The sequence below is a fragment of the Bos mutus genome, chromosome 11, assembly GCF_027580195.1.
Source record: "Bos mutus isolate GX-2022 chromosome 11, NWIPB_WYAK_1.1, whole genome shotgun sequence".
NCBI lineage: Eukaryota > Metazoa > Chordata > Mammalia > Artiodactyla > Bovidae > Bos > Bos mutus.
The window spans coordinates 664,599-686,383 of record NC_091627.1 but is presented as its reverse complement, the minus strand read 5'-3'; the positions used below and the strand labels follow the sequence as shown (position 1 = coordinate 686,383).

Sequence of the window (21,785 nt, the reverse complement as noted above, 5' to 3'; positions counted from 1 at the left end):
AGTGTGGACAGACAGGCCAGCGGGGCCAGGCTCCTGCCCAGACAGAGGGGCCAGGGGCCGGACAAGAGAGTGGGTGGCGTCCTGCTGGGTGGGGGCTTGGTGGGTAGAGGGCACGAGCTGTAAGGACAGGTGTGGGTGGAGGGCTGCAGGAAGGAGGAGGCCCAAGTGGGCGGGTGGGAGGGCGCAGCTGAGTTCAGGGACCCTCAGGACTGTGAGGGTCCTGAGGCTGGACTGGGCAGGGCAGTGGGAGGCCGGGGGCTGGGAGGTCTGGTCTGAGGAAGGGAGCGTCCTCGCGGGAACTAGGGGAGGAGAGGAGCACGTGAGGGGTGGGGGCTCTGCCCACTTCCAGGCCAGCAGTTTGGGAACCTCAGCGCCCCACTGGACTGGCAGAGGGGTCGGGGTGGGCAGCAAGGTGCGGAGGGGTCTGCAGAGACCAGGTTAGAGACAGGGACCTGAATTCTGGGCTGGGTGGGGCGTGGGCTGGAGGAGGGGTGGGAGTACTTCCCAGGGAGGGTGCAGTGGGGTGGGGTGGGGGTGAAGGGGAGACGCCCCCCTGGAGGCAGGGGAGAGGCCTTAGCCCTGGGCCCTCCAAGGCCTGACTTGACTCCTGCCACACCCCGTACCCCACCTCACCCCCGTGCTGGGGCTCTGGACCCCAGAAGTTTTGGCAGGCCAGCATTTGGTAGAGGCAGCTGCTGACCGGTTGAAGACAGACCTGGCAGCGCTCCTCCCTACCCCCCAATCTTTTTCTGCATCTGCCCTTCAAGGCTTCTGCCCTCCCCTCAGGCAGAAGTGTAGAGACTACAGGAAGCCTGAAGATCCTGAAGGGCCCCACGCCCAGCAGAGGCCTGAACAGATAACGCCTTTCTGTCCTGTCCCCCTGAGTGGAGGCCACATGGGGGACGCCCAAGGGGTGCCTGGGTCCCTGGCTCAGCGCAGAGGCAGCAGGCAGGTGACAGGGGCAGGTCCGAGGCTGGGGGGAGGGTGTGCAGCAGCTGTGGCTTCTCAGTGAGGCTGCCTGAGAGCGCAGACACGTAGACAGGCAGGGGCCCCGTCTTCTGGGGACGGTGGAACCCCCAGCCCACGACCAATACTTCCCTGAATGCAGGTCATGCAAGGAGGTGGAGGGAAGCTAGGGAGAGGGGAGGGGTGGTGCGCTGGGCAGAGGGACCCGTGTGGAGGAGGAAAGACAGGGAGGATGAGGGGCCGTGGGCAGGACAGGATCGGGGGGCTCAGGTCCGCCGGCGCCCATGGGACACAGCTGGGCTCAGAGCCAGTGTGGTTTTGCAGGCTCTACTGGTTAGCAGACCTGCCCCGGGCAGCCTGCAGACACAAGCTCCTGAGCAGAGGGCGCTCCAGGCTGGCCAGCCTGCTCGGGTGGGGCCGCGTGAAGCTGGTGGCTGGGGAAGGACCCAGTCTCCACCTGCCAACTCTTGGCCCAAGTTCTTGTTGAATCTGCTCTCCCACTAGGGCTGGAGCCAGTGTGGGGCTTTCTCCCCAGTTCTAGGGCTTCTGTCCGTGTGCTGCCCTGTCTCTGGGGGGCCTTTAGACTGGGGTACAGGGGACAAAGGCAGAGATGGGTGGGGGCAACGGAACCGGGTCCTGGCAGAAGAGGGAGGAAAAAGAAATGAACCCTATTTTGCAGGGCCCCCAGATTAGGCTTGAGGGAGCAGAAGGGGGAGAGGACCTCCCACCCCCTCCTCTCCTGCCAACAGGCAGCCTGGACACACCCATCCCCCTCACCACGGGCCCTGAGGCATCAGGTGCAGGACGAGAGATCCCTGGGGAGCTTGGGGTCCGTGGCCCCAGGGGAGGGGAGGTGCGTCCTGGGGGTGTCCTGGGCTGGGCAGAGTTAGGAGGTCTGCAGGGCTGAGGAGGGTAGGTGACCCATCGGCTGGGGACCTGGGCAAGCCCGCCAGGCCTCCCCTCTGGCGCCACCGTCCAGCCTAAGTCCCGCCCGCGCCGCACCCCTGACTCACTTCCTTTGCAAAGAAGCGGAAACCTCCCCAGGGCTTTCTCCAGTCCGGACGCTCCCAGGGTACCCGCAGGTGTCGCTGACCCAGTGAGGCCCCTTACCACCCTGACCTGCACAGGGAAGCCCGCTCTGTCGGCTTCCTGAGTGGCCAGCCCCAGCCTCGGGCGTGGGCAGGCGTGCCGGTCTGGGGGCCAGTTGAGAGCCTGATCTGACGCAGCTGCAGGTACTGGGGTGGGCCAGGGCATCACCCCACCTTTCTCCAGCTATCTCCTCATGGACTATCCCTCCTTCTCCTTGTTTTGTCTTTCTGTCCATCTTTTCACCCCACCCCCACCCGTCTCTTTTCCCGGCGCCCCCCACCCCGATTCGTGTGTCCACCGGAGGGATGTTGGGAGGATCCTCCTTTGGGGCTGGGAGGCCTGGCCTCAGCTCGGGAACGGGGCTCGAGCCCAATCTGGAGAGAAGTCCCCCCATACCCCCAGCCCAGGGTTCGTGTGTGGGACACCTCCGAGCTCCGGGGTGCTCGGACCTCTGCTCGCCTTGGCCCCTCTAGGCGCCCGGCAGGCGAGCTGCAGCAGGGGCGGGGCCGGCCTTGACCCTGCTTTACCCCTAGTTGGCGCCTGGCCGGCACGAACCCTTCCTCCAGGAAGCCCGGGAGGCCTGCCGGCCGATAAACTGCGCCCCCCACCCCCACCCCGCGCAGTCACTTCCTCAAGGCCCGAGGCTGTTTATGCAAGCACCCGAGAGATTTGCATTGGGGCCCCGTGGGGAGGCGTTTCCTGGGAAGAGGCTGGTCCCGGTCTCCCGGCAGCGGGCCGCCCTCCGGGGGGCCTCGCAGCGGGGGTGAGATCCCGAGGGAGGGTCCCAGTCTGCCAGGCGGAAGTCTGCAGACCATCCCCGCCTTCCGGTTGCAGGGAGGGCGACCTGCATGCCAAGCACCGCCCCCGCGCCATGGACCGCGGCCAGTCCAGCCCCGAGCCCTCGGCCCCGGTCGCCCCCAGCCCGAGCGTGATCGCCCCCGTGCGCGCCGTCGTCCGCTTGCGCCACCAAGTGCACCTCCTGCGCAAGCGGCGGCCGCCCTCGCCGGCCGTGGCGCCAGACCCCGGGGCTGCGGCGTTGCGCGTCCCCCGGGAGCAGCCGCAGTTCTTCACCTTCGACGGGCCGGCCGAGCGGGCCTCGAGATCCGCGCGGAAGCGGCGCCGGCGCAGCCGCCTGGTGCTCTACCCCGAGACCTCGCGCAAGTTCGGGCCGCGAGCCGAGCGCCAGAGCCGCGCCCAGCGCTGCCTGCTGTTGCTTGTGGCCATCGTGGGCTTCCAGGTGCTCAACGCCATTGAGAACCTGGACGACAACGCGCTGCGCTATGACCTCGACGGGCTGGAGAAGACGCTGCAGCGCGCTGTGTTCGGGCAGCCGGCGGCCGTGGGCCGCCTCGTGGCTCTGCTGCGGGACTACCTGGCCACGCACGTGCACAGCCGCCCGCTGCTCCTGGCGCTGCACGGGCCTAGCGGCGTGGGCAAGAGCCACGTGGGCCGCCTGCTGGCGCGCCACTTCCGCGCAGTGCTGGAGGACGGCACGCTTGTGCTGCAGTACCACACGCGCCACCACTGCCCCGCGCCGCGCGCCGCCGCCGGCTGCCGCGAGGAGCTGGCGCGGCGTGTGGCCGATGTGCTGGCGCGGGCCGAGGCGGAGGAGAAGACCCCGCTTCTGGTGCTGGACGACGCGGAGCTGCTGCCGCCGGCGCTGCTGGACGAGCTGCACGGCCTCCTGCAGCCGCAGCGGCCGCCGCGCTTCCACAACGCCGTCTACGTGCTGCTCAGCGGCGCGGGCGGCGCTGAGGTCACGCGCTTCGTGCTGCAGAACGCGTCCCGCGCGGGGCGCGCCGACGGGGCGGAGGAGCTGCGCGCGGCCGAGGAGGAGCTGCGCGCCAGCCTGCACGCACTGCTGGTCCGCCAGCACCCGCTGTGGGAGGCCGCGGCCATCGTGCCCTTTCTGCTGCTGGACAAGCGGGACGTGGTCAACTGCTTCCGGGACGAGATGGCCGGGGAGGGCTTCTTCCCCGAGCAGGCCCGCGCCGAGCTGCTGGCCGCGCAGCTCAGCTACTACCGCGTGGCCGGCCGCGAGTTCGCCGTCAACGGCTGTAAGCAGGTGGTGGCCGCGGTCAACCTCTTGTAGCGCAGGCGCGCCTGGACGCGGTGGCTTGCCGCGGGCACCACGGGACATCCGCGTGGCCATGGTCGTTGGAGGGGGGAACTGTGGGTATGCTGCGGCCTGTGAGGCCCGAATAAATCTGTCCGCAGCGCCTGCTGCCGGCTCACGATGGGACCTGGAGTGGGGGGGCCGGGCCGGGTCAGTTCTGACCTCTTCTGCCAGTGCCAAGCCCCTCAGCCCCCATCTGCCACCTGCTGGTCCGTAACTCAGCCAGCATCCCCAACGCCGGTGTGTCCCCTGGAGCCCACACCCCAGGAGTGGGCCATCTGTCCCTGTGGTCTAGTGGGCAGATGGCCACAGACAGCGAGCAGCCCCCCGAGGGTCGCACAGGGGTCCCTGCAGAGCTGGATATGAGCACGACTCCAGAGCACCCGCAGTGGCCACACCCGCACTCGCGCACACGAACCCCCCACCCCACGCCACCTTCCTCGCCACTTTTCCGGCAGGACCGCCTGGGCCGGCCTGGACTTCTCATGGCCTCCTGGGCCCACGGGGTCCCCGAGAGGAAAAGGGCTGGGTGGGCGCTCCACCCAATGAGCTGATCCAGGGGAGCCCCCTGAATGCTCCAGAAGGGGCCTCAGGGTGACCCAAGTAGGTGGTGGGCCCACATGGGGGTCCTGCCCACCCGAGCACCCCAGCACCCCGCTGGCTCCAGGGTGCGGAACTCCCTGGAGGCCTCTAATAGGGCTCCCTCCCTGGTCCCCAGTGCATCCCAGGCCTGGGGCCGGGCCTCATGCCTGCCATCCCAGCTCCTGCCAGCCTGGCTCCTCCCCAGCCCCAGGCCCTCCAGGCTCCGGCCTCGGAGCAGGGGCAGGACTGCAGGAGCCTTGGTGGCTCCTAGGGGAGGGGGGCGGTGAGCGCTGAACTTTGGGGCACCTCCTGTGCTGGGTTCCCAAGGGAGCCAGTGCGGTGGTTTCAGCGCTGCTCCTTGATGGGCACAGGGTCAGCCTGGAGCAGCCCACTGGGAGGAAGGAGCAACCTGGGAGGTAGGGGGCCTGGAGCACAACTGGGGAGCAGCATCGACGCAAGAGGGGGGCGGCGGGGGGGCCGGCGGGGGTGCTGCCAACGGCGAGGGGGCTGTGCCGGGGCTCCAGACCCCACCTCTGCACTCAGCCTTGCCCCTGCCCTCCTGAGGCCTCAAGGCCCACAGGGGCTGATGTCTCTAGAGCCCCTGACAGGCCCCCTCCCTGAGGGTCCCCCAGGGTCAGAGCCCTTTCCTTCACCCGCCCTTCGTGGTGGTCAGCTTCAGACGGTGAGCCGTCTGTCCAGGAGGGGATTGGGGCCCTCCCGGCAGAGGGAAGTGGTCAGCCTGTCCAGCCAGCACTCAGACCCTGGGCCCCAGCAGGAAGGGATGGGGAGGGGGCACGTCGTGCCCCGAAACGCCGTACTCCTCCCAGCTCCGGGGCTCCCGGGGACGCCCAGTCTGCAAGCTGGTTCTAAACCGGAAGCCAGACCTGCAGGCATCCAGTGGACACACCAGGAAGAGCGGACTCCAGGTGACGGCCGTGCTTGCTCTTTAATTTTCTGTCATTGGGTCTCTACTTCCCCAGAGGCTTTTAACCATTTCAGGAAGAGGAGTTTGCTATTGCAGACACCTGCTTGCTCAGCAGGTAGTGATCACAGGCATGTGTTTATCCAAAACCACTGTGGCCAATGTGTTAAGTGACCGTGGCTGAGCTGAGACTGCCTTGGAGTCGGCTAACTCTCCTAGCGTCCAGGAGGGATTCCTGATCATACGTTTGCTGGTGCTCACTCCTGTCTATGGGAGGAAGGATCTCCCTACAGAGGGAAACCGAGAGGGAAGTCGCTCAGTCATGTCCGACTCTTTGCGGCCCCGTGGACTGTAGCCTACTAGGCTCCTCCATCCATGGGGTTTCCCAGGCAAGAGCACTGGAGTGGGTTGCCATTCCCTTCTCCAGGGGATCTTCCCGACCCAGGGATCAAACCTGGGTCTCCCACATTGCAGGCAGACACTTAACCGTTTGACAGAGAGAAAGATGTACAGCAAAGTGGATCAGTAACACACACACACATGTTCACTGGTGCTCACTCCTGTCCATGGGAGGAAGGGTCTTCCTACAGAGGCAAAGCCAGAATCTCTTAGTTTAGTTCAGTTGCTCAGTCGTGTCTGACTCTTTGCAGCCCCATGAACCGCAGCACGCCAGGCGTCCCTGTCCATCACCAACTCCCGGAGATTACCCAAACCCATGTCCATTGAGTCGGTGATGCCATCGAACCATCTCATCCTCTGTCGCCCCCTTCTCCTCCTGCCCTCAATCTTACCCAGCATCAGGGTCTTTTCCAATGAGTGAGCTCTTTGCATCGGGTGGCCAAAGTATTGGAGTTTCAGCTTCAACATCAGTCCTTCCAATGAACATCCAGGACTGATCTCCTTTAGGATGGACTGGTTGGATCTCCTTGCAGTCCTTGGGCCTCCTGCGAATTCCTGCTTAAGGCAGTTACAGAGGTTTAATGGGATGGATCCACGTGAGGCTTCTGTTCAGTTATGCAGGGAGAACAGAACAGTGAACACAGCAGGGCACACTGTCCTGTTTTCCAGCCATCAAGACGAGAGGCTGCCCACGCATAATGGCTCTCCCCCAAACTTCCACATAAGAAGGTGCACGCAGGGAGTGTGCATACACAAAGCTTCAACCAGTGTGATGGAACCTGGGATTCCTTCACCAGTCAGAGGCACTGACATCATTTCACCGAGGCTGAGATGTGATCACACACCAGGAAGCTACTTAGATGTGCCCGTGTGTCAGCAAGTCTACAGGTGACTCAGCTTGCATGGGCAGCCCCACAGAACTGTCCACGCAGGTATTCAGAAGCTCTTGTTTTCCCATCCCAGAGTCAGGTCGCACTGAAGCAAGGAATACGTTTAAGTGGGCTCAACTCCCTACTCTATCAGAATACGTTTAGGCGGGCTCGGCTTCCTAGCTGTGTCATGTGGGCCCGAGGAGCAGTCTGGACAGACAGCAGCGTCTGGAGCCCCAGTGAAATTACCTAGAGAGTGAACCAAAGGGTCCTCACTTTGTTGGGTGGGCTGAGGCTTCCGATGGCAAATCGGGCAATCAGAGAGGTGGTCCCCTTCTCCAGAAAGGAAAGTGTTAGTCACTCAGTCACGTCCAGCTCTTTGTGACCCCATGGACTGTAGCCCACCAGGCTCCTCTGTCCATGGGATTATCCAGGCAAGAATACTGGAGTGAGTAGCCATTTCTTTCTCCGGGGGATCTTCCCAACCCAGGGATCGAGCTCAGGTCTCCTGCATTGCAGACGGATTCTTTACTGTCTGAGCCGCCAGGGAAGCCCCCTTTCTCCAGGGATTGGGAAGTACGAAGGAGGGAGTTGTCCTTCCGAGGAAGGAAGTTGTGGGGGAGGGACGAGGTGAGGGGCTGTGTTGAAATGAAGGTGCACAGACTGGATCCAGACATTGTGGGGAAGCTGGTGTCCCCCTGCTTCAGATCCTGATGGGTGTTTATCCTCAGGTCTGCAGACAGCGTGCAGGTGCAGCTGGGATTTGGTGCTTCCTTTAGACGTGACACTGGACCTGGAGCCTCCTCCCTGGAGTTGGGTGGCACAACGGCTAGTCACCAGGCCCTCGCAGTGCCCTTCAGGCGAGGCTGGAGGGGGTCCTTTTAGGGGTGCCTTTTCTAGGACCTCCGGCCTCTGGGGCATGGTGTGAGGGTCTTGGTCTTCCGAGAGGGCACAGCAAAAGGGGTGCTCTGCCAGAGCCCAGTGATTTTTATTCTTTGAGTTTTTTAAAAAGTCAATTGATGTATAATTGATTTACGACGATATGTTGGTTTCAGGGGCACAGCACAATGTGGCTCTCTGTGCTAGAGCAGGTCCTTGTTGGCGATCTATTTTCTGTACAGTCGTGTGTATGTTAATTCCAACTGGTTACCTTCTTAAACTTTTTATTTTTTTGCTGCACCACGCGGCACGTGGGATCTTAGTGCCCCAGCAAGAGGTCGAACCCAGGCCCTTGACAGTGAGAATGGGGATTTCTAACCACCGGACGACCAGGGAGTCCCCTGCTGGTTATTCTCAACAGCGGCAGTGCAGAAACGTTTCTCCCTTTCTCAGCTGCGGATCAGAGAGGCAGAGCCACGTGCGCTGGGTGTTCTGTTCCGGGGAGAACAGACCACATCAAACCCGTGCAGATAGGTCCACTGTCATGAAAAGCTGATATTCAATAAGAGTTTCAGAGCTCTTGAGGGACCAGGTAGGGAGAAAAATGTAAATGTCAACCTTTGATGCAAGGATGCACTTTACCGAAGCGTAAGGTATAGAGTGCTTAGGGCTTCCCAGGTAGCGCTAGTGGTGAAGAACCCGCCTGCCAAATGCAGGAGACGCAGGGGACTCAGATTCAATCCCTGGGTCGGGAAGAACCCCAGGAGGAGGGCATGGCAATCCACTCCAGGCTTCTTGCCTAGAGAGTCCCATGGACAGAGGAACCGGACGGGCTACAGTCCGTGGGGTCGCAAAGAGTGGGGCACGACCGAGCGACTGAGCACGCGTGCACACGCAGACAGCTTAAAGGAGAGGGGAAAGGGGCACATGGTGTCTGGAAAACAAAATATAAAGGCAGTTGGTTTTCCGTGAGGCTTTTACAAACGCTTACGCAGTTCAGTCCTATGAATTCAGTTCAGTTCATTTCAGTCGCTCAGTCGTGTCCAACTCTTTGCAACCCCAGGGACTGCAACACACCAGGCCTCCCTGTCCATCACCAACTCCTGGAGTTTACTCAAACTCATGTCCATTGAGTCAGTGATGCCATCCAACTATCTCATCCTCTGTCGTCCCCTTCTCCTCCCACCTTCAATCTTTCCCAGTATCAGGGTCTTTTCAAATGTCAGCTCTTCGAACCAGGTGGCCAAAGTACTGGAGTTTCAGCTTCAGCATCAGTCCTTCCAGTGAACACTCAGGACTGATTACCTTTAGGATGCACAGGTTGGATCTCCCTGCTGTCCAAGGGACTCTCAAGAGTCTTCTCCAACACCACAGTTCAAAAGCATCGATTTTTCGGTGCTCACTTTTCTTTATAGTCCAACTCTCACATCCATACATGACCACTGGAAAAACCATAGCCTTGACTAGACAGACCTTTGTTGGCAAAGGAATGTCTCTGCTTTTTAATATCCTGTCTAGGTTGGTCATAACTTCCCTTCCAAGAGGTAAGCGTCTTTTAATTTCATGGCTGCAATCACCATATGCAGTGATTTGGGAGCCCCCCAAAATCAAGTTTGCCACTGTTTCCACTGTTTTCCCATCTATTTGCCGTGAAGTGATGGGACTGGATGCCATGATCTTAGTTTTCCGAATGCTGAGCTTTAAGCCAACTTTTTCACTCTCTTCTTTTACTTTCATCAAGAGGCTCTTTAGTTCTTCTTCAATTTCTGCCATAAGTGTGGTGTCATCTGCATATCTGAGGTTATTAATATTTCTCCTAGCAATCTTGATTCCAGCTTGTGCTTTATCCAGCCTGGCATTTCTTGTGATGTACTCTGCATATAAGTTAAATAATCAGGGTGACAATATACAGCCTTGATGTACTTCTTTCCTCATTTGGAACCAGTCTGTCGTTCCATGTCCAGTTCTAACTGCTGCTTCTTGACCTGCATACAGATTTCTCAGGAGGCAGGTCGGGTGGTCTGGTATTTCCATCTCTTTCAGAATTTTCCACAGTTTATTGTGATCCACACAGTCAAAGGCTTTGGCATAGTCAATAAAGCAGAAATAAATATTTTTCTGGAACTCTCTTGCTTTTTCAATGATCCAGAGGATGTTGGCGATTTGATCTCTGTCTGGCTCCTCTGCCATTTCTAAATCCAGCTTGAACATCTGGAAGTTCACGGTTCACGTACTCTTGAAGCCTGGCTTGGAGAATTTTGACCATTACTTTGCTAGTGTGTGAGATGAGTGCAGTTGTGCAGTACTTTGAGCATTCTTTGGCATTGCCTTTCTTTGGGATTGGAATGAAAACTGACCTTTTCCAGTCCTGTGGCCACTGCTGAATTTTCCAAGTTTGCTGACATATTGAGTGCAGCACTTTCACAGCATCATCTTTTAGGATTTGAAATAGCTCAACTGGAATTCCATCACCTCCACTAGCTGTTCAAAGTGGTGCTTCCTAAGGCCCACTTGATGTTGCATTTCAGGATGTCTGGCTCTAGGTGAGTGATCACACCAACGTGGTTATCTGGGTCATGAAGATCTTTTTTGTATGGTTCTTCTGTGTATTCTTGGCACCTCTTCTTAATATCTTCTGCTTCTGTTAGGTCCCTACCATTTCTGTCCTTTTTTGTGCTCATCTTTGCATGAAATGTTCCCTTGGTATCTCTGATTTTCTTGAAGCTATCTCTAGTCTTTCCCATTCTGTTGTTTTCCTCTATTTCTTTGCACTGATCACTAAGGAAGGCTTTCTTTTTTTTCTTTTTTCTTTTGGTAAGAAGTGCATTTATTCAGATACAGAGAGAAGCACACTCCACAGAGTGTGGGCCATCGCAGAGGGTGAATGTGGTGGCCTGAGGAAGACTTTCTTATCTCTCTTTCCATAGTTCTTCAGGCAGTCTGTCTATCACATCTAATCCCTTGAATCTATTTGTCATTTCCACTGTATAATCGTAAGTGATTTGATTTAGGTCATATCTGAATGGTCTAGTGATTTTCCCCACTTTCTTCAATTTAAGTCTGAATTTGGCAATAAGGAGTTCATGATCTGAGCCACAGTCAGCTCCCGGTCTTGTTTTTGCTGACTGTGTAGAGCTTCTCCATCTTTGGCTGCAAAGAATGTAATCAATCTGATTTCAGTGTTGACCATCTGGTGATGTCCATCAGGACGTTTGGAATCCTCCATTTTAATGGCACCCCTTAAGGTGGACTAACTTAAAACAAAATTCCCCTTTACAAACATAATGCATGACTTAGCAAGATTTCAACAAATAGTAACAGAAAGCACGTTTTCTCCTAGGAGTTTTGGAGTATATTTCTATATTATAAAAAATCGAGGGCATTTGCTATTTTAATGTTTCTTTCTAGTTATTTATTTGCTCCATAGTTAGGGGTTTAGCAGTAGGATCCTAAGAAGATTGATTTTAAAGGAGCAGGTTTCCACAGCGGACGGGAGAGGACAAAACTAAGGGGTGGAGTCAGATGCAAAGGGGTGGAGTCAGACACAAAGGGGTGGAGTCTGAGACAAAGGGGTGGGGTCAGATACAAAGCGGGTGGAGTCTGAGAAGAAGGAAGTGGAGAAGACACAAGAGGGCGCCAGAGACAAACCCGCTGGGGGAAGGGATCTCAAGGAGCCTGAGGCTTCAGAAACTTCATCCATGGTGAGGACTTTGCTGTCTTCTGGGGAGTGCGGCAGTGACATTATTTGGGGGATGAGCTAACTGGAATCCAGTGATTTGTTTTATTCCTTTTGGAATCTGGTCTAGGACTCCAGCAACTTTCTTGGGCTTCCAGAACTCAGGGAAAAGGGATCCTGGGCATCCGAACTCTGAGGGCGGCCCTCCCTCAGGGGCTCCAGCAGGTCCATGTTTAAAAGCTTGGACCCTGACAGGCTCTCCCCCCGCAACATGTTCATTTTTTATAAAGTGGGCCAAACAAACTAAAAGTAATCTGGAATTAAGATGGCCATTACAGGGAACTTTCAGATCAGATCAGATCAGATCAGTCGCTCAGTCGTGTCCGACTCTTTGCGACCCCATGAATCGCAGCACGCCAGGCCTCCCTGGCCATCACCAACTCCCGGAGTTCACTGAGACTCGTGTCCATCGAGTCAGTGATGCCATCCAGCCATCTCATCCTCTGTCATCCCCTTCTCCTCCTGCCCCCAATCCCTCCCAGCATCAGAGTCTTTTCCAATGCGTCAACTCTTCGCATGAGGTGGCCAAAGTACTGGAGTTTCAGCTTTAGCATCATTCCTTCCAAAGAAATCCCAGGACTGATCTTCAGAATGGACTGGTTGGATCTCCTTGCAGTCCAAGGGACTCTCAAGAGTCTTCTCCAACACCACAGTTCAAAAGCATCAATTCTTCGGCGCTCAGCCTTCTTCACAGTCCAACTCTCACATCCATACATGACCACAGGAAAAACCATAGCCTTGACTAGACGGATCTTTGTTGGCAAAGTAATGTCTCTGCTTTTGAATATGCTATCTAGGTTGGTCATAACTTTCCTTCCAAGGAGTAAGCGTCTTTTAATTTCATGGTTGCAATCACCATCTGCAGTGATTTTGGAGCCCAAAAAAAGAAAATCTGACGCTGTTTCCACTGTTTCCCATGAAGTGATGGGACCAGATGCCATGATCTTCATTTTCTGAATGTTGAGCTTTAAGCCAACTTTTTCACTCTCCACTTTCACTTTCATCAAGAGGCTTTTTAGTTCCTCTTCACTTTCTGCCATAAGGGTGGTGTCATCTGCATATCTGAGGTTATTGATATTTCTCCCAGCAATGTTGATTCCAGCTTGTGTTTCTTCCAGTCCAGGGTTTCTCATGATGTACCCTGCATATAAGTTAAATAAGCAGGGTGACAATATACAGCCTTGATGAACTCCTTTTCCTATTTGGAACCAGTCTGTTGTTCCATGTCCAATTCTAACTGTTGCTTCCTGACCTGCATACAAATTTCTCAAGAGGCAGATCAGGTGGTCTGGTATTCCCATCTCTTTCAGAATTTTCCACAGTTTATTGTGATCCACACAGTCAAAGGCTTTGGCATAGTCAATAAAGCAGAAATAGATGTTTTTCTGGAACTCTCTTGCTTTTTCCATGATCCAGCAGATGTTGGCAATTTGATCTCTGGTTCCTCTGCCTTTTCTAAAACCAGCTTGAACATCAGGAAGTTCACGGTTCACATATTGCTGAAGCCTGACTTGGAGAATTTTATGTTGTAGTTTTCTTGTCTGTTTATTTAAAAAAAAACAGTTTGAATGAGGTATCATGCCACAAAATTTACCCATTTTAAGTGGACAATTAATTGATTTTTAAAAATAAAATGGGCGAGACTAGAAATCTCTTCAAGAAAATTAGAGATACCAAGGGAATATTTCATGCCATGATGGGTACAATAAAGGACAGAAATGGTATGGACCTAACAGAAGCAGAAGATGTTAAAGAAGAGGTGGCAAGAATACACAGAAAAACTATACAAAACAGATCTTCATGACCCTGATAACCACAATGGTGTGATCACTCACCTAGAGCCAGACATCTTGGAGTGTGAAATCAAGTGGGCCTTAGGAAGCATCACTACAAACAAAGTTAGTGGAGGTGATGGAATTCCAGTTGAGCTATTTCAAATTATAAAAGACGATACTCTTAAAATGTTGCATTCAGTATGCCAGCAAATTTGGGAAACTCAGCAGTGGCCACAGGACTGGAAAAGGTCTGTATTCATTCCAATCTCAAAGAAAGGCAGTGCCAAAGAATGCTCAAACTACCGCACAATTGCACTCATCTCACACGCTAGTAAAGTAACGCTCAAAATTCTCCAAGCCAGGCTTCAAAAGTACATGAACTAAGAACTTCCAGGTATTCAAGCTGGATTTAGAAAAGGCAGAGGAACCAGAGATCAAATTGCCAACATCTGCTGGATCATAGAAAAAGCAAGAGAGTTCCAGAAAAGCATGTACGTCTGCTTCATTGGCTATGCTAAAACCTTCGACTGTGTGGATCACAACAAACTGGAAAATTCTTAAAGTCATGGAAATACCAGACCACCTTCCCTGCCTCCTGAGAAACCTGTATGCAGGTCAGGAAGCAACAGTTAGAACTGGACATGAAACAACGGACTGGTTCCAAATAGTAAAAGGAGTATGTCAAGGCTGTATATTGTCACCCTGCTTATTTAACTTATATGCAGAGTACATCATGAGAAACGCTGGGCTGGAAGAAGCACAAGCTGGAATCAAGATTGCCAGGAGAAATATCAATAACCTCAGATATGCAGAAAGTGAAGAAGAACTAAAGAGCCTCTTGATGAAGATGAAATAGGAGAGTGAAAAAGCTGGCTTAAAGCTCAACATTCAAAAAACTAAGATCATGGCATCCAGGCCCATTTTCATGGCAAATAGATGGGGAAGCAATGGAAACAGTGATAGATTTTATTATCTTGGTCTCCAAAATCACTGCAGATGGTAACTGCAGCCATGAAATTAAAAGAAGCTTACTCCTTGGAAGAAAAATTATGACTAACCTAGACAGCATATTAAAAAGCAGAAACATTACTTTGCCAACAAAGGGCCATCTAGTCAAAGCTGTGGTTTTTCCAGTAGTCATGTATGGATGTGAGAGTTGGACTATAAAGAAAGCTGAACACCGAAGAATTGATGCTTTCAAACTGTGGTGTTGGAGAGGACTCTTGAGAGTCCCTTGGACTGCAAGGAGATCCAACCAGTCCATCCTAAAGGAAATCAATCCTGAATATTCATTGGAAGGACTGATGCTGAAGCTGAAGCTGCAATACTTTGGCCACCTGATGCAAAGAACTGACTCATAGAAAAGATCCTGATGCTGGGAAAGATTGAAGGTAGGAGGAGAAGGGGATGACAGAGGATGAGATACAGTTGGTTAGCAGCACCAACTTGATGGACATGAGTTTGAGCAAGCTCCGGGAGATGGTGGAGGACAGGGAAGCCTGGCGTGCTGCAGTCTGTGGCGTCAAAGAGTCTGACACGACTTAACAACTGAACAGCAAGAATTGATTTTTAGTAAGTTTGCAGAATTGTGCAAATATCACCACAATTCAGGTTTAGAATGTTTTCATCATCCAGAAAGCCATCCTGCTCATCTTCCACGAGTCCCTGTTTCCACCTGTTTCTCTGAAAACCACTAATCCTCTTTCTGTCCCTACAGGTTGCCCTTTTGAAAATGCATTTCATGCAAATGGAATCTTCTGTGGTTTTTTGTGTCTGATTTCTTTCACTTAGCATGTTTTTGAGGTTCACCCGTGCCCTAGGACATACTGGCAGATGCTGTCTTTCTTTCTATTGCTAAATAGGATTCCATTAAGTGGATCAAAGGCACTTCCTTTACTCACTCACCAGTTAATGGACATCGGCACTGTTTCCATTTTTTGGCTTCTATGCATAAATGGTGCAAGGAACATTAGCCAAAAATTTCTTTGTGTGGACCTGTGTTTTTATTTATCTTGAACCAATATCAATGAGTGGGACTCTGAGTCATATAAATTTTTGTGTGTGTCATTTTGAAAGAAACTTCCTATCTGCTTTCCAAAGTGACTGCCGTTCTTCATCCCACCAGCAGCGTGTGAGGTGACGGTTTCTCTGAGTCCTTGCCAAAGCTTGTTACTGGCAGTCTTTTTTGTTGCTGATACTAGTGTGTGGCTTCAATTCGCATCCCCCTGACAGCTAGTGCTGCTGACCATTTTCCATGTGCTTATCAGCCATTCCTATCATTGGAGATGTTTGCCTCATTATTGACTTGCAAGGGGTCTTCATATAGTCTAGCTGTAAGTCTCTTTACCAGCTACATAATTTGTAAATATTTTCTCTCAGTTTTTTAAAATAATTTTAAAATGTTTTGTTTTTTAGATTTTTCTTGAAATATAGCTGATTTCCAATGTTGTGCTAGTTTCAGATGGACAGCAAAGTGGTTCAGTATATGTGTATTCTTTTTTAAGATTCTCTCCCATTAAGGGTTATTACAAGATACTGGGTAGTGCCCTTAAAAATGTCTTTTGGAGTACAGAAGTTTTTAATTTTTATAAAGTGATATTTATTAATTTGTTTCTATGCTGGATCATGCTTAATCCAGGATCGTAAAGATTCGCTGTTTTATTCCATGTGGCTTTATGGTTTTAGCTCTTATATTTAGGTCTGTGAATAACTTCTGTACTAATTTTTGTATATACTGTGAGGTGAGTAATCCAAGTCTATGCCCCAACCATTAACGCTGAAGAAGCTGAAGTTGAACGGTTCTATGAAGACCTACAAGATCTTCTAGAACTAACACTCCAGAAAGATGTCTTTTTCATTATAGGGGACTGGAACACAAAAGTAGAAAGTCAAGAGATACTGAGAGTAACAGGCAAATTTGACCTTGGAGTAAAGAATGAAGCAGGGCAAAAGCTAATAGAGTTTTGCCAAGAGAACACACCGGTCACAGCAAACATCCTCTCTGAACAGCACAAGAGATGAGTCTACACATGGACATCACCAGATGGCCAACACCAAAATCAGATTGATTATGTTCTTTGCAGCCAAAGATGGAGAAGCTCTGCTAAGTTGCTTCAGTCATGTCCGATTCTGTGCGATCCCATAGATGGCAGCCTACCAGGCTCCCCTGTCCCTGGGATTCTCCAGGCAAGAACACTGGAGTGGGTTGCCATTTCCTTCTCCAATGCATGAAAGTGAAAGTGAAAGTGAAGTCGCTCAGTCGTGTCTGACTCTTAGCGACCCCATGGACTGCAGCCTACCAGGCTCCTCCATCCATGGGATTCTCCAGGCAAGAGTACTGGAGTGGGGTGCCATTGCCTTCTCCGGAGAAGCTCTATACAGTCAGCAAAAACAAGACCGGGAGCTGACTGTGGCTCAGATCATGAACTCCTTATTGCCAAATTCAGACTTAAATTGAAGAAAGTAGGGAAAATCACTAGGCTATTCAGGTATGATCTAAATCAAATCCCTTACTATTATACAGTGGAAGTGAGAAACAGATTCAAGGGCTTAGATCTGACAGACAGAGTGCCTGATGAACTATGGATGGAGTTTAGTGATGTACAGGAGGCAAGGATCAAGACCATCCTCAAGAAAAGAAGTGCAAAAAGGCCACATGGTTGAGGAGGCCTTTACAAATAGCTGAGAAAAGAAGAGAAGCGAAAAGCAAAGGAGAAAAGGAAAGATATAAACATTTGAATGCAGAGTTCCAAAGAATAGCAAGGAGAGATAAGAAAGCCTTCCTCAGCCATCAATGCAAAGAAATAGAGGAAAACAACAGAATGGGAAAGACTAGAGATCTCTTCAAGAAAATTAGAGATACCAAGGGGACATTTCATGCAAAGATGGGCACAATAAAGGACAGAAATGGTATGGACTTAACAGAAGCAAAAGATATTAAGAAGCAGTGGCAAGAATACACAGAAGAACTGTACAAAAAAGATCTTCATGACCCAGATAACCACGATGGTGTGATCACTCACCTAGAGCCAGACATCCAGGAGTGTGAAGTCAAGTGGGCCTTCGGAAGCATCATTACGAACAAAGCTAGTGGAGGTGATGGAATTCCAGTTGAGCTATTTCAAATCCTAAAAGATGATGCTGTGAAAGTGCTGCACTCAATATGCCAGCAAACTTGGAAAACTCAGCAGTGGCCAAAGGACTGGAAAGGGTCAGTTTTCATTCCAATCCCAAAGAAAGGTAATGCCAAAGAATGCTCAAAGTACTGCACAATTGCACTCATCTCACACACTAGCAAAGTAATGGTCAAAATTCTCCAAGCCAGGCTTCAAGAGTACGTGAACCATGAACTTCCGGATGTTCAAGCTGGATTTAGAAAAGGCAGAAGAACCAGAGATCAAATTTCCAACATCCGCTGGATCATCAAAAAAGCAAGAGAGTTTCAGAAAATCATCTACTTCTGCTTTATTGACTACGCCAAGGCCTTTGACAGTGTGGATCACAACAAATTGTGGAAAAATTTTCAAGAGATGGGAATACCAGACCACTTGACCTGCCTTTTGAGAAATCTGTATGCAGGTCAGGAAGCAACAGTTAGAACTGGACATGGAATAACAGACTGGTTCCAAATAGGAAAAGGAGTATGTCAAGGCTGTATACTGTCACCCTGCTTATTTGACTTATATGCAGAGTACATCATGAGAAACGCTGGGCTGGATGAAGCACAAGCTGGAATCAAGATTGCCGGGAGAAATATCAATAACCTCAGATATACAGATGACACCACCCTCATGGCAGAAAGTGAATAAGAACTAAAGAGCCTCTTGATGAAAATAAAAGAGGACAGTGAAGAAGTTGGCTTAAAACTCAACATTCAGAAAACGAAGATCATGGCGTCTGGTCCCATCACTTCATGGCAAACAGATGGGGAAACAGTGGAAACGGTGACAGACTTTATTTTTGGGGCTACAAAATCACTGCAGATGGTGATTACAGCCATCTGTAATTAAAAAACGCCTACTCCTTGGAAGAAAAGCTATGACCAACCTAGACAGCTTATTAAAAATCAGAGACATTACTTTTCCAACAAAGGTTCATCTAGTTAAGGCTATGGTTTTTCCAGTGGTCATGTATAGATGTGAGAGTTGAACCATAAAGAAAGCTGAGCACTGAAGAATTGATGTTTTTGAACTGTGGTGTTGGAGAAGACTCTTGAGATTCCCTTGGACTGCAAGGAGATCCAACCAGTCCATCCTAAAGGAAATCAATCCTGAGTATTCATTGGAAGGACTGATGCTGAAGCTGAAACTCCAATACTTTGGCCACTGATGTGAAGAATTAGTGATGTGAAGAACTGACTCATTTGAAAAGACCCTGATGCTGGGAAATATTGAGGGCAGGAGGAGAAGGGGACAACAGAGGATGAAATGGTTGGATGGCATCACTGATTCGATGGACATGAGTTTGAGCAAGCTCTGGGAGTTGGTGATGGACAGGGTGGCCTGGCACACTGCAGTCCGTGGAGTCACACAGAGTCGGATATGACTGAGCGGCTGAACTGAACTGAACTGTGAAGTGAGAGTCTAAATTAATGTTTTTCCCTGTTGATATCCAATTTTCCCAGCACCATTCTTTGAAAAGACTATGCTTTCTTCATTGATTTATCTTGACACCTGTGTCACTTAGGGTTCAACCAGAGAAAAAGAATCAGTGGGGGATATGTATTAAGGTATTTGTTTCTAGGAATCGGCTACAAGATGGCTAACTAGACAAGTTAAAAAAACTTAGAGCAGGTGTTGGAAATGGCAGGCTGAACCTCTGGCATGAGTTATCCATGGATAGAATTTCTTATTTTTCAGAGAAGCCTCAGCTGTTCTCTTAGGGGCTTTTAAAGAACTGAATTGGACCCACTCCAGTATTCTTGCCTGGGAAATCCTACGGACCACGGAGCCTGGTGGGTACAGTCCACGGAGGCTGCAGGTGAGTCAGACACGACTGAGCGACTAAATAATAACAGGTCATGCAGGAGCCTTTGCTTTACCTGGAATCAAGTGATTATGGACGTCATCTACAAGTTGCCTTCACAGCAACACCTAGGTTATGTTAGGTTATGTTTTGATTGAATAACTGGGGTTGTAGCCCGAGCAAGCTGACACAGTACTGTCTCTCCTGGGACACCTGGTGGTCTAGTGGTTAGGACTGCACAGTCCCCCTGCAGGGGTGTGGGCCGGACCCCTGCTCTGGGAGGTAGGATCCAGCAGACCATGTGGTGTGGCGCCCCCACCAAAAAAGTGAACAGAAACAACCACCAAACTGGCATGCTACTTCCGTAAAAAATTAATTGGCTGTTAATGTACAGATTTGGTTTTGGGATTTCAGTTCTTTTCCATTGATCTGCATGTCTGACCTTATGCCAGAAGAGCATCTGTTTGATTCTTTAAGTTTGTGGCCAATTTTCCAATCGGGAAATGTGAGTCCTTCCACTTTGTTCTTCCTTTTCAAGATTTTTGTTGTTGTTGTTGTTCTGGGTCCTTTGCCTTTCTATGTAATTTTAAGGTTGTGTGTGCTAAGTCAGTCACTTCAGTCGTGTCTGACTCTGTGCAACCCTATGGACTATAACCTGCCAGGCTCCTCTGTCCACGGGATCCTCCAGGCAAAAATACTGGAGTGGGTTGCCGTGCTCTCCTCCAGGGGACCTTCCCAACCCAGGGATCGAACCCAGGTCTCTTAAGTCTCTTGCATTGGCAGCCGGGTTCCTAACCACTAGCACCACCTGGGAAACCCAATTTTAAGGGCCAGCTTGTCAATTTCTGGTCATCCCTAGTGGCTCAGCTGGTAAAGAATCTGCCCGCAGTGCAGGAGACCTGGGTTAGATCCCTGGGTTGGGAAGATCCCCTGGCCAAGGGAATGGCTATCTGCTCCAGTATTCTGGCCTGGAGAACTCCATGGACTATACAGTCCATGGGGTTGCAAAGAGTCGGACACGCTGAGTGACTTTCACTTCGCTTGTCAATTTCTGGGGAAATAAAAGCTTCCAGGTCTTGATGGAAATCGCAATGAGTCTAGAGATCAGGATGGGGATAACGGCATCTTTTGCATTTTCTTTGCTGGGGCCACTTTGGGTCTTAGTTGCGGCATGAGAGGCCTGCGTTGTGTTATGCAGGGCCTTCCATCCTGGCTCACGGGTTCTCTAGCTGCAGCACGAGGGCTTAGCTGCTCCACAGCATGTGGAGTCCTCCCCAGCCAGGAACTGAACTTGTGTCCCCTGCACTGGCAGGCGGGTTCTTAACCACTGGGCCACAAAGGATGTCCGTCTTGGTATGTTTTAGACAGCAGGCTTTTTTTCATAAGAGTTCTTTATCAGGTAAGTCTTGCTGATATTCTCTCAGTCTGTGGCTCGTCTTTTTATTATCTGGACAGTGTTTTTCCCAGAACAGAAGGTTTTAATTTTAATGAAGTAATGAGTTTATCCATTCTTTCTTTCATGGATTGTCCCTTTGGTTTTGTATATCAAAAGTCATCGCCCAACCAAAGGTCATCTAGATTTCCTCCTGTGTTATCTGGAAGAAGTTTCGTAGTTTTGCATTTTACCTTGGGGTCTGATCCATTATCAGTTACTTTTTATGAAGGGTGTGTTTTGGGTCTAGATTAACTTTTCTTTTCATGTGGATGTCCAGTTGTTCTTGACAGAATCTTGTGGATTTTTCATTTCAGCTGTGTCTTTTATCTCCAGATTTTCCATTTGCTTATTTTTTTTTTTGTCTTTGAATCACTTATTACAAAGAAATATTATTTTCAGTCTTGAAAGTTTTAGAACCAAAGCATCTTCTCTGACTGAAGAAATGTTTGCAAACAGTGAAAAGTGATGGCAGTCCACAAAAGCATTTTGAAGATCCAGAGGCGAAGCCTCAGACTTGCTCTGGAAGCGTCAGTGGCTGAGATGAAGGGTCGCACAGCAACGTTTTCTTTAGAATGCCAAGCTGGGAGTCAGCTCTTGCTGCACGATCAGTCAAAGCCAGAACGATGGAGACTGCAGTGGAACCTGGGGACGCACCTGGGTCTTTCTGGTGTGAAGCTCTGCACACAAACCCTGACTGCCAGGGAAGACGGCAGCCGGAGGGGGCGCTTGGGTCCCCTGCAGCCTTGACGGACGAACTGCAGCCTTCGGCGGCAGTTGCAGTACTCAGTGCTTCCAGAAGGGGTCAGTACAGCCCGGGAAGAGGAGCGCCCGCAGCCAGATTCCTCCGCGCTCAAAGCTGTGCAGATTCATCCGTAGGTGAACACGCGCCCTCCGCGTGTTGCTCTGGGGCTCGTCCGTGACCTTCGGCAGCGTTTCTGCTACACGATGTGCCAGAGGAGAGGAAGGGAGACTTGCCCAGCGCCTGGTGACTATCCGGGCGTGTGAACTGGTGGTCTCCACCCTCTCGCCTTTGGAGGCTACTGGATGGTTATT

General features: G+C 51.4%; 1 protein-coding gene across 1 annotated transcript; it reads left to right on the top strand.

Moving 5' to 3' along the window:
* The first annotated feature begins 1,974 nt into the window (after positions 1–1,974).
* On the top strand, positions 1,975–5,160 carry TOR4A (torsin family 4 member A). The gene is made up of 2 exons (XM_070380088.1): positions 1,975–2,198; positions 2,890–5,160. The coding sequence occupies exon 2, from the start codon at positions 2,927–2,929 to the stop codon at positions 4,145–4,147; it is 1,221 nt and encodes a 406-aa protein (XP_070236189.1). The 5' UTR covers positions 1,975–2,198; positions 2,890–2,926; the 3' UTR covers positions 4,148–5,160.
* The last annotated feature ends 16,625 nt before the right edge of the window (positions 5,161–21,785 follow it).

Bases quoted from the DNA above. Each gene is read 5' to 3' on its own strand.
- TOR4A (XM_070380088.1), top strand. From the start codon at position 2,927: ATGGACCGCGGCCAGTCCAGCCCCGAGCCCTCGGCCCCGGTCGCCCCC.